At 43.0% G+C, this 12077-nt stretch overlaps 1 protein-coding gene across 1 annotated transcript in view; it reads right to left on the reverse strand.

Moving 5' to 3' along the window:
* Window positions 1-3897: 3897 nt before the first annotated feature.
* Window positions 3898-12077, reverse strand: part of LOC106820988 (anion exchange protein 2-like) — a 34768-nt gene continuing 26588 nt past the window's right edge. The window contains exons 17-26 of the mRNA XM_014825605.1: window positions 10998-11205; window positions 10505-10693; window positions 10126-10274; window positions 8743-8937; window positions 7845-8231; window positions 7302-7468; window positions 6671-6924; window positions 5723-5892; window positions 5300-5470; window positions 3898-5071 (exon numbers count right to left, since the gene is read on the reverse strand). Coding sequence (XP_014681091.1) covers window positions 4991-5071; window positions 5300-5470; window positions 5723-5892; window positions 6671-6924; window positions 7302-7468; window positions 7845-8231; window positions 8743-8937; window positions 10126-10274; window positions 10505-10693; window positions 10998-11205 — 1971 coding nt within the window. The 3' untranslated portion in view covers window positions 3898-4990. The remainder of the gene's footprint in view (window positions 5072-5299; window positions 5471-5722; window positions 5893-6670; window positions 6925-7301; window positions 7469-7844; window positions 8232-8742; window positions 8938-10125; window positions 10275-10504; window positions 10694-10997; window positions 11206-12077) is intronic.

Raw genomic sequence — 12077 nt, forward strand, 5'->3', positions numbered from 1 at the left:
TGGTGCATGAGTGTGGTGCGTGCGTGTGAACGTACACGTGCGGTGCGTACGTAACATGTGCGTGCGTGGTGCGATTGAATTGACAGTGCGTGCAGTGCGTGCGTGCGTCGTGTGTGATTGCACTGTACACGTGCGTGCGTGCAGCGCGTGTTGAAGGTACACGTTTGTGCGTTGCGTTGCGTGCGTGCGTGTGAAGGTACACGTGTAGTGCATGTGTGTTGCGTTGTGTCGTGTGTGGGTAGGCTACAACGTGCGTGCGTAGGTGCATGCATGTGCACCGTTTGACGTGCGCGTGGTGCGTTGCGTGCATGCCAATCGTGCAGTAGACGTGTCGTGCGTGCGTGCGTGCGTGCATGCCGTGGGCGTGCATGAGTGTGTGTGTGTGACGTACACGTGCCTGTGGTGCAGTGAGTACGTACACGTGCGTTGGTGCGCGTTAGTATCGAACAATATCACACATTGCTGTTGACTCCAACCCGTTTAATATGGGTAAAACAGAAAGATAGAGAAGACAAGAAATTACATTAAAAAAGACGGATTGTCCCGATCCAACGACATTTAGCAGTGTGCTCTGCTCTAAGGCGTTCAGCTTCCGAGCGTTGGGGTTTTGTGTTATGGTATGTGCCTTGACAACATGCGGGCGGTGATTGGTACATTGTGTATGTATACGGCGTGCGCAGTCACGTGCGTGGATGAGTGTGTGGTTGACGGTGTGCACGTACACGTGGTCGCGTGGCGAGCGTGCGTCGTCATGTGCCACGTTTGCGTGCGTGCCTGTGAACTTACACTGCCGTTGCATGCGTGCGTGCGTCCGTATGTGTGCAGTACAGTGCTGTGCGTTGCGCGGTGGTGGAATGGTACATGTTTGTGCGGTGCGTGGCCGTGGCGTGGTGTGCGGTAAACGTGTGTGCATGTGTGAGTGCGTACGTTCGTGTGTGTGTAGGTACACGTGCGTGCGGTGTCGTGATGCATGTTGCACGTAGAGTGCGTGCGTGCGATGGTGCGTGCAGTGCTGTGGCACGTACCGTGCGTAATGCGTGCGTGCATGATGTGTGTGTGCAGTCACGTGCGTGAAAAATCAGGCAGAACGCTGCAAATTGAAGACAAATAGCTCGACTACAAAATCAAGAATTCTACATGCTATATGCGGCGTGCGGTGCCCGTGCGGTGCGTTGCGTACCGTTTGCGTGCGTAGTACACGTGCGTGCGTATGCTTGTATCTCGAACATATCGCGCATCTGCTTGCTACACCGTTATATGTAACAGAAAATACCAGAAACAAGAAATAATAAAAAACCGAGGTTCGATCTAACGACTGGAGTATTTAGGGTTATTGCAGCTTTATTATAGTTTTTTGTGCGCTTTTAGATCAACAATAATTTCAACGATTTTACGATGACATGCTTACAGGCCAAACCGCTGTGTCAAGTCAGGTCCACTGTTGCACGAATCGAACTAGCGAATTCCCAGTGAATTCTATGTAATTCCATGTTGTGTTATTTAATGGACATAGGTGGAGAGCTGCCGCCTGCAATATTAAAACTGACTGCGGTGAAAGAGAGGGCGTCGGTGGACCACTAGTTAGGCTAAAATACCTTGCCTTGAAATTCTAGGGGGCTGACCCCCCTTGTGTTGCCCCCCCCCCGAATCGCGCACTGACAACTTACAGCACTGGATCTTCTCCCTCTGAAATTTTGATTCAAACGTATATTTTACTTGAGAAAGACCTAGAACTGTACAAAAAAGCTACGAGAAAAACAACCATGCAGATTTTGAACCAAAAGTGAATATTTCACCCCTTATACAAATCGGGAATTATACTTCCGTCGGGTTCAGCACCCAGCCCCCCCCAAGTGTGATTTGAATTGAATTTTTCCATTCCAATCCCGGCCGCCGTGGTGAAAAATTCAATATCCAACTCTCAATAGGTGTATTTTTAACAATTTTGAATAAAGCAGGGATTTAACTTTCGTGAGCAATGATAAGACGTGATTTGGGAATTTTGAAAAAAAATATGGGGAATGCATCCACAATTAACCGTCTGAGTTTCAGTAAAATAATGTCATTCTTGGAACGAGTTACAGATATTTTACAGTAGATATATGTCGTTTTCCATTTGTGTAATAATACATTAGGAGCGTATAAATAGCGATGACGGATTTGTAGATAACTGTTAAGTATTTAGTGTCTGTAAAATATAAGATTTTTCCCATTTTCCTCCTGAAAGTAGGGGGGGGATGATTGTACACGCCATCCCCCACCTCAATAAGTGGGGAGATATATCCCCCACCCCGCCATCTACGCCCCTGCTATTGAGTTAGTTGAGATGGTTATCAAAAACTACCATGCAAATTCTAAAGTGATTTTGCCTCAACTTGATTAGCCTTGATCGGCCTCTGCGTGACCGCTTTCTTCATGTAAAACTTATAACCTTTCATATATATCAAGAGTCCATGATAGAGACTAATGGAGACACATGGTCGGGTGAAGATTGGGACGGTTGCGTAATGATTTTTTTGTAGCACTCAATCATCCGAGCGTGATCATTGTTTTCGACATGTACAATCCTCAAATGATCCTTTTAAGTTTAGTTTCTTCGTTTCTGTCATTCTATAAATATATTGGCATTCTCTTCCTTCCTCCTTGCAAAATTAATGCTTTTTCTACTGCAATCCGCAGTGTTGATCTGGCTATTTGATCAATTTGGTCTCACTCCGTCTTCGACATAGTTCCTTGTTGGACTTTGAAGTCTAATATATATGAGGTTGTGAGGTTAATAACACACACGCACGCACGCACACAAACCCACCGATTACAGCATATATACCGTAAGATATAACGCAACGTTAGAGCAAGCACTTTCTGTGATATCGCACCAAGTTTTTTTTTTAAATCACCTGCTATTTTAGCGTGACGATTATGTTACGTAATAGATATGTTTATATATATATATATATATATAATATTGCGTTATAACGTCGCAACTAAGAATAACGCGAGAAACCCGACTGTGTAGCTTAATTGCGCCCGTCTGGCTGGCTACACAGGGCTCATGCTGTGCGCTGACGTTTGAAGAGCACATTTTTCTATTTATTTATCATTTCAGGTTTTCAGATCAATTATTTCTCCCATTCGTTGCATAGAGGCGGGTAGACGGTGCATCAACAGCTAAATAACTTTCTACTACTGGTCATATTCATATACCATGTTTATAGTGTATATATCGGTGGGACAAGAGAAAGGCGTAGTTATAAGATATAGTGGGAACACCATAGATATAGAATACAGAATACAGAATATAGAATACATATGTATTCTATATCTACGGGAACACCAACAGCTCGCCCGTGCTGTAGCTGTCTTGAGAAAGTGTATGTCTATGTGACAACTGACTGTATATAGTTTGCGGGATAGTTTGCCGCCCAGTATTAATATTACGCTCACATATCTATACACTCAAACTCTAGCTTCATACCTAGTTGTGTAATCCTGACAACGCAGAGAAGCAGATCTAGCTGTCACTAACAAGGAGTGCACTTCTAGTAATTGCAAGACGGATATATATATATGTTGGACATCTTTTGCAGGGCATCTATGTATGTGCTGGGGGTTTCTAGGTTGCATTACGCGTAAGAGTATTTTGTGAGGAACCGGTGACGTGTCTCATCCGTGAAACTCGAGGAAGATGCTGCTCTCGTGCATGAACGAGTCGCATATTTGTTGTTGTGATGTAACCGTTCGTTCGTTGCATGTTTCAGTAATGCTTGGGGAGACACAAGATCACATAAATAACTGAAGAAGAGAGAGAACTGGGGATAACAGGAAGCGTTTACACGTTGACGATCACCGAAGCTTTGCATGAACATGTAATTAAGAAATGGCTTACCACTATTAACCTTGTAATATACAGTAACACAATACATATATATTTTGCCACAAACATGTCAACATAGTTTCATAGCATGAAGCCTGCAACATTGATTTTAAACTACATAGCATATTTATAGTTTATAACATATAGTGTCATTGGCAACATGCCAATTTCCTATTTGAGCAGCCATGCATGGCCAGAGGAGTGCATTCGTTACCACAGTTCCACCTCATATGACAACCAACCATTGTCATGACAACCAACAATATATAAGCGCATCTATATTAACAAGATGATCGCACTTTTGGTACAAAAAATATCTTTTTGTATCTGTTAAGAATGACTACGCACATACATAGAAGCCAGTCTATACACAAGTATTATATATCGGATATAGATAAGTTTCTGATATACTTCATAGACGGCGAATCACAGGCAGCCAGGAGCAAAGCAAACAAGAAATGAAATTCCTTACCTTATTATTACTAATTACTATAATTATTATTTTTGGAGAACTTCTCGAAGCACTTGCTGACATAAAGAGCTGTACAATTTAAAGGCACAACATTCGACAACTTGCTTTTTTTTGTTGACTAAACTACAGATCACCTTGCGGCTTACTATGATGGAAAATATAATAGTATATGTAAAGAAAAATAAATGTAATACTGCTGTGCAGATAAATAATGAAATGTGACCATACTGCTCGACTGGTGTCAAAATCGTAAAGAAGAGACATTATACAATTGTGTAGAAATAAATATTAATAAACAAACTAAAATACAAACTAGCTATACATATACCTGAATATAGTATTCTGAAGTAACATGTATCTGTGCATGGTTGGTATAAATAAGTACATATACTGTAGGAATCAGCATAAAAATAGATGCACCCAATTACAAGTACTTAAGATTCTCCATTACCAGACAGCAGCCCTTCAGCTACAACTATAGTGTGCTTTGAAAATTGCAAGACATGAGGGTAGCACCAAGATTTATACACCGAGGATTTCCCATTAAAGCTATTCATTACAATATTCAGAATTAGCCTTACGGCTCATGCAAACACCCCTAGTATGGGAAAAAAATGACTAGATATGGCCAGCCACAGGGCACTCTACATAGGCATGTGTGCTTGTTCATAGAAGTCTGGCCCATCTTCATCATCATAGTCAGTGTCCAAATCTTCCTTATCAATCTACAACACAATAAAAGCCAATTTTATTACCAGAGGTTCAAAGGCACATACGCAAAGGGCAGAACTAGCTTCATGTTTTAATTAGTAGCCAGCCAGCCGTAAACACGGTTGGTCGCTATTTATTACTCTCAGCTAGAAAACTAGTTTTTCCTCTACGAATCTCTACGTAACTCTCATCATTAGGAATCAATAATGAAGGAATTTTGATGTGAACACGATTAAACGTACCTGTGCCAGTTCAGTGCTAGTAAATATTAGCGTGATTGCCTTTCTGACTGGCACTACAAGCAGAAGTACAAAAGGAAATGCCAGGGCTGCTGCCGATGACTTGACTGCCCACAATACACCTATGCAGAGGATCTGGATGATTGTGAAAAGGTGAATTTTAAAGGTTGGGACCTGTAATAAGAAAAAAAATAGATTGGTCAGCATTTCGAACATGAATACATTCATATAATTCCCATACTCATATAAACATCTCAACTATATAGAAAGGACATTGAATACAAATTATATTTTCGTCACTAACAAATTGTGAAGGTTCAAGAAATCAATACACGATAAGGCAACTAGTGTACCTAAGCACATACCGGTGAAAAGTTTTACCTTACCACCACCATACTGATATGTATTAATGCCAAAATGTCCTACCTTTTTAACATATCCTACGTCAGGGAAATGTTTTCCTGGCATAAACAGCATCTTGAATCTGTCAATAAGCTGAATGCCTTGCAGTGAGCTAAATCCCATGTAGAGAAAAACTCCAAACAGCACAGCTTCTGGAACTGCATTCAACACGGGCCCCATCAAGGCTGTCAGACCTGTACCCAATAAAATAATTATGTCAAATTCATGCAGCATGAAGTATTCATGCAGCATGCAGCATGATCAGTGCCTCAGGTCAAGATCAAGACTGTTGTTCAGCAATCTCCTAAACTAATTAACACAGATATTTAATTGTTACTGGTTTGGAAATGACGATCGGGTCATGTTCTGGTAGCAATGATAATTGTGAGATATAAAGAGATAATAAGAGATAAGAGATATGATGAGATAAGAAGAGTGAATATCTATCTATCATACAACTAAAGCATTGGCGATTTTTTTTTAGCAACTGTGCATCTGTCTTTGCACGAGCAGGACATTCAAGCAATGCGAGTAAGTTAAGAACAAAAGAGAAACATAATACAGGTAGGTCTTGTTTCACGATGGTCCATTTTACGACTTTTCACATTAATGATCTTTTCAAAATTACCTAAAAAATAGAAGAAAAAAAATTATTACAACTCTGTAACACATCCCAGCAATGGAATGCCTGTGAGTCCAAACATGTAGTATGCGCTTCTTTTGTTTTTCGTGGTGCATTGTGGGTGGAATGTAGCATTTAATTGCAATATAATTTGGTCTTGTTTTTACGACTATTCATTTTACGACCGTGTTTTACTGGAACCTAATCCTGTCGTAAAACGGGACCTGCCTGTACAAGGTTTTCATTGTTTTGCCCTTTACCATGGGGGCCGCAAGATACAAGATACCCGTTGCACCGACACTCGGCCATTTGCTCCCTCCCCACCGCGACCTATTGAATGGCGTACGTACCCAGCAGGACGCTGACGACGAAGTTGGTCACGCGCTGCTCCTTCACGTCGATGATTCGCGGCTTCTCGCCCGGCGCGTGCGTGCGAGACATCAGCGTCAGCGACGAGATGTGAGCGACCGAGCGCACGGTGGCGGCGCACATCCACGGCAGACCTAACGCGGCGCAGACGAACGCCAGCGAGCCGACGATGAACATGTCGAGGTGGAACCCTGCGCCCTTCTTCAGACATCGCTCCTTCTTGTTCACTATAAGACTGCCGGGGAAACGAACGCGCAAGTGCGCGGGTTAGCGTATTCACGTAATGTCGGGTACTGTGGACTGATGCCGAGATAGGACACGGTGGTATTAGTGAATGCGATTGGCAAGTTTCTGGGTATGCAGGGCTTGAAGAATTGCAATACTTGCCACTAATATGGCTCATGAAGCGATAACCAGAGTACACATACTGTCATTGGCTGATCTGTTGACAGCAGGCAATATGAATCCATGTGAGCTACTAACTTCGGTTAAATCTAATGTTCGGATAAATTAAATTTATTTATCGCCATTATATATATATATATATCTATATATATATAATATATACATATATGTATTATGCTGTGCAAGGTGGCTTCAGCTGGCACTCACGATGATATCTGGAATTCCATGAAGATGAGGATGTAGACCATCATTGCAGGGATGCAGGCCGCAATCAAAAGATACCACTCGACTGACTTGTGTATTCCTAGCGGACTGATCACCCAGCCCCTCTTGTATGGCGCCGTTGGGCTAAAGCTTTTTGGCACATAGAGCTTCTGCATGAAGGAGAGAAGAATAACCAAGTAATATGATAGCAGTCACACATCTTTAACAAGATTTTGCCAATTCGATTACCTACTACAGTGCTCTGTTCTTCACAGAGGTACCACGAGAGTAAAAGCACCAAGATGTAGAGCTTTGAGCTGAAGAATTCCAATTCCTTGTCTTAAATGAAGTGTCACCTATCGACTGACGTAAGGTACGACTGATGTAAGACTGACGTAAGACTGATGTAAGACTGACGTAAGACTGATGTAAGACTGACGTAAGACTGATGTAAGACTGACGTAAGACTGATGCAAGACTGACGTAAGAGCGCACGGCAGCACGCACGCACGCAGGCGACGAACAATCCGGCGCGCGCGCGCGCACCTTCGTGTACGTGTCCGTGACAATGAGCTCGTCGATGATCGTCATAACGACAATCGCGATCGGCACGCCAAAGTCGCCGATCGCGCGGCGCAGGCTCCTCCCTAAAAACTTCGAGTTGCGGAAGTTCTTGAGGAAGTAGGCGAGGAAGAAGGTGCCGATCATGAAGACGGTGCTCATCAGCGCAGTGTTCGGCTGGTTCTTCAGATTCTCGGGGTGATGTCGCTCCACCTCCGCCGCGTCGTCGAGCCCGCCCGCCGAGTAATCGTCATCGGACCCCGCCGTGTTGTTGCCGCCGCCACCGCCATCGCTGTCGGCGACCGTCGCATTGGCGTTCAGCACCCCGTCGCAGTACTTCTCGAGCGACAGCAGCGGATGGTCGGCGTAGATCTGGTACGAGAGGGGCGGCATTTGCATTATATATTTTTCCGGATTACGTATTTAGCACACTACCGTCATGCTGCTGGTTGCAGTGAACTTGCATATCTCTGAAGAGTTAAAAAATCATACTTCTAAGTATAATAGCACACCCCTTCCTCGCACGGCAAGAAAAACGATGCAAACAGTGCCATAACATAACAACACAACCTAAGAAACCCATTACAAATAACAACAAAAATAAGAGCAACAACAAAAACAATAACAACAGCAACAACAATAACATCAACGACGACAACAACAATGAATAAAACCACAATAATGCAACGTGAAAAGTGCCGTAACACAACTACACACGCCGGCATCAATGCAGCATCAGCAGCAGCAAAAAACCAGAGGCCCGTTGTCAGAAACAAAATCGGCCTCAACATTAGTCTTAACATTAACATTCACTTTACGATTTTGCCTGACAACGGGCCCGCAGGAGCACAGCAACAATAGAAGCCACAACAATACAGCTTACGTGGTACAGCTTCTCGATGCACGCAAAGATGAAGATGAACGAGATGAGCGCGGCGAAGATCTCCTCGGTGAAGCGAGTGAAGTAGCGCACGAGCACGCTGCCATCCAGTGCGACCGTCACCACCGTCATCAGCATCACCCACGCGCCGATCCACCAGCGCACCACCAGAAACTCAAAGCCCTGCGACTTACAGAACTGCAATAGAGACATGGTTCATACAGGAGGACTGAAATTTTTTTCAAGGACTTTTCAAGGACTTTTCAAGGACATTTTATCGGAAATTCAAGGACATTTTATCGGAAATTCAAGGACATTTTATCAGACATTTTATCTGAATTCATACACAGAACAAAACATACCTGGATTAATTTAATAACCCCATTCTTAATCACTGCATCTCACCTCTAAAACTTACCTGGATCACATTAATAAACCCTTCTAAACACTGTCACTTCTACAACATACCTTGATTTACTGACTTATTTTAGTGACTTACTGTAATTTGTGATCATCATTTAACTGTCTATCGTGTCTATAGCTTTTTAAGCTCTTTTAACGCAATTTTTATTGAGGTTTACACATTATTGATGATACAAAATTTCTTTTTATTACAGGCAATGATTCTTTCTAAAAATTCAAGGACATTTTCATGAAATTCAAGGACTTTTCAAGCACAAAATCAACATTTACTAAATTCAAGTACTTTTCAAGGACTCCCCTCAAATTCAAAGACTTTTCAAGGACTGTGCGAACCATGAGAGAGCAGAACCTGCTACAGACAACAGACGACACCAGCATGACGACCAGCGAGCAGATATTAAACCGGTTAGGCATCGATCGTAAAACCGTCGCATAGTTTCATCCACAGTAAACTTTTTCTGTATTGCAACGGCAGTTGCTGTTGCATTTTTGCGCGTCGATTTCGAATTCGCCGTTCGTTGTAATTTTACTGATCTTGCATTATTTTCTCTACTCGTAGAGCTCATTATAATCCTAAAGGAATGTGTTAGGAGGTGAAATGCGAATGTGTTTATGATATAAGTAAGCAAATTACATGATGTGTGGGCAAGAAAATATATGAGGTTTCATAGTAGATAGCAGGTTTAAAATGGCAAATCTCTGGCTGCACCCAACAGAATCCGCATGACCAGGGACTGATATGTAGATATTAAAATGACAAATCTCTGGATGCTTGCGACTTCAATTGTGAATGCATGTGAAACACCGAGCTGCACATGCCTGCTGTAACTCAAGAACATGTAGGTTCTGTGAGCTAGCCTTCACACAATGTTTCAATTTGACTGGGATTCGCTATGTAGAATCAGCTTAAAATGCATTTACACTTTATTTATTTTTTAAACAACTAGATTAAAGTATACTTACACCGTATAAACTATACTCGAATACCAGAATGGGTCCTGTAGCACCGAGTATAATCAATGGTTGGGCACTAAATATGCTATATATAAATCCTCCAAGGGCTGATCCTGCTAGCATTTCTGACACTCCCATCCACTCATCTGTTTGATCACCTGAATCAGTCAGTAATTATATTGTAAATAATAAACTGATAGTAAGATCTATAATTTTATTACGATAACGTGACAGCAGTAGTGTGAGCAGTTGAAAATCACTAGTAAGGCAAACGTAAGGCACTATAAAGAACACGTATTAGTGATTCCATTCGGTCACAGTCATTCCAGTTTGCCAGTTCATGACAGACTAATTAGGACAGCACAGAGGAGCAGGCCAACAAACTTACTCATTACGCCTGCAAACGTGATTGCTGGAGATAGACAAGCGAAGAAGATGAAGATGCACGTCGCTAGGCACTGCATGTTAAATGCGTCGATGATGTCGCTTTTGTACAGAGGGTAACGCCGTTTCGCATCGTTCACCATGCCACCGAATGCACGACCAGTCCGAGTGAGTTGCTCCAGAGGCTTCTCACCTGTCGCAAAATAATTCGCCACGCAAGGACTGATGACTGTCACACACAGGGCAACATAACCCTTGCTCAGTACCCTTACTGACTACACACATGCTATTGTGAGGTAGCATATAATTACCATATCGCATGAACATCCAATTTGACTACTTACTACATGTGTGTAACAATTAACATTTATAATATTCCTGGGTCAGCAATCTGATTTATAACAAACGATATGTAATGCAACAGAGTAACATGAGCGCACTTATAGATAGCAGCATGCGAATCCTGCAAACAGGAGCTAGTCTGTTTAACTTTTTACCTTCCTGCTCTTTGCTCACGTGCCGTCTCCGCTTCTTGATTCTAGCCTGCTGCTTGAGCATCTGTTGTTTCTGCATTTCAGCAATGCCGAGAAGAGTTTTCTTGTCCCACACACCAGGTGGCAGGACAGTGCTCGTGTCCAGAAATTCATTGATGGCCACCAGTATATCTTGACGATCGTCTGCACGGTACGCAACCGTGTGAAAGGTCTGTGTAATCGAAGAATGAATCATTGATGGAATTACTGTATGATGTAAGCAAAGCACCATGCAAGCTTTCAAAATACCACAATTTCTATGTCAACACATGAATTTACTTCACTTATAATGCAGCATATAAATGAGCTCTGCTGAAGTTTAACACAGGCAGCATTAATTAAAGCTTTGGGATATATTCATTTCTGCCAAGTAATGTAGCAGCTAACATTTTTGATACAAAATGATGGTACAAGATCTAGGTAATCTAAAAAAGTCATTTTTAAGAATAAAATCTCTTAAATGTATTTAACATTGTGAAAGTCATACCTAGACATACTATAAGATACACAAAAAGAAACTGTTAAGCCTGCCGCACACATTGTGTTTTGTGCTGCACCATCGGCCACGCGTGGCTAATGGCGCAGCACAAAACACAGCGTGTGCACGTGCTAACACAGCGATTTCTTGCGTGTGGAAAATATCACACGTGTTTGATATTTTCTTCCACGTGTGGCAGATTGAACAGCGTGTGCGGAGTGGCTGTGTCAATTTCCACACCGGCTCTATGTAACCGACCAATAGCAGCAGGTCAAGCGAGTCACGTGATCTTCACTTGCGGTTGCAGCGCGGTTGCACTGCGGTACACGCACGTACACGCAGATACACGCACGTACACGCGGGTACACGCACGTGCACGCGGGTACACGCACGTGCACGCACGTACACGCACGTGCACGCACGTACGCGCACGTACACGCGGGTACACGCACGTACACGCACGTACACACACGTACACGCAGGTACACGCACGTACACGCACGTACACGCGGATACACGCACGTACACGCGGGTACACGCACGTACACACAGATACCCGCGTGTAC

The sequence above is a fragment of the Priapulus caudatus genome, unplaced genomic scaffold (genome assembly GCF_000485595.1).
Source record: "Priapulus caudatus unplaced genomic scaffold, Priapulus_caudatus-5.0.1 Scaffold55, whole genome shotgun sequence".
NCBI classification, from domain to species: Eukaryota; Metazoa; Priapulida; class Priapulimorpha; order Priapulimorphida; family Priapulidae; genus Priapulus; species Priapulus caudatus.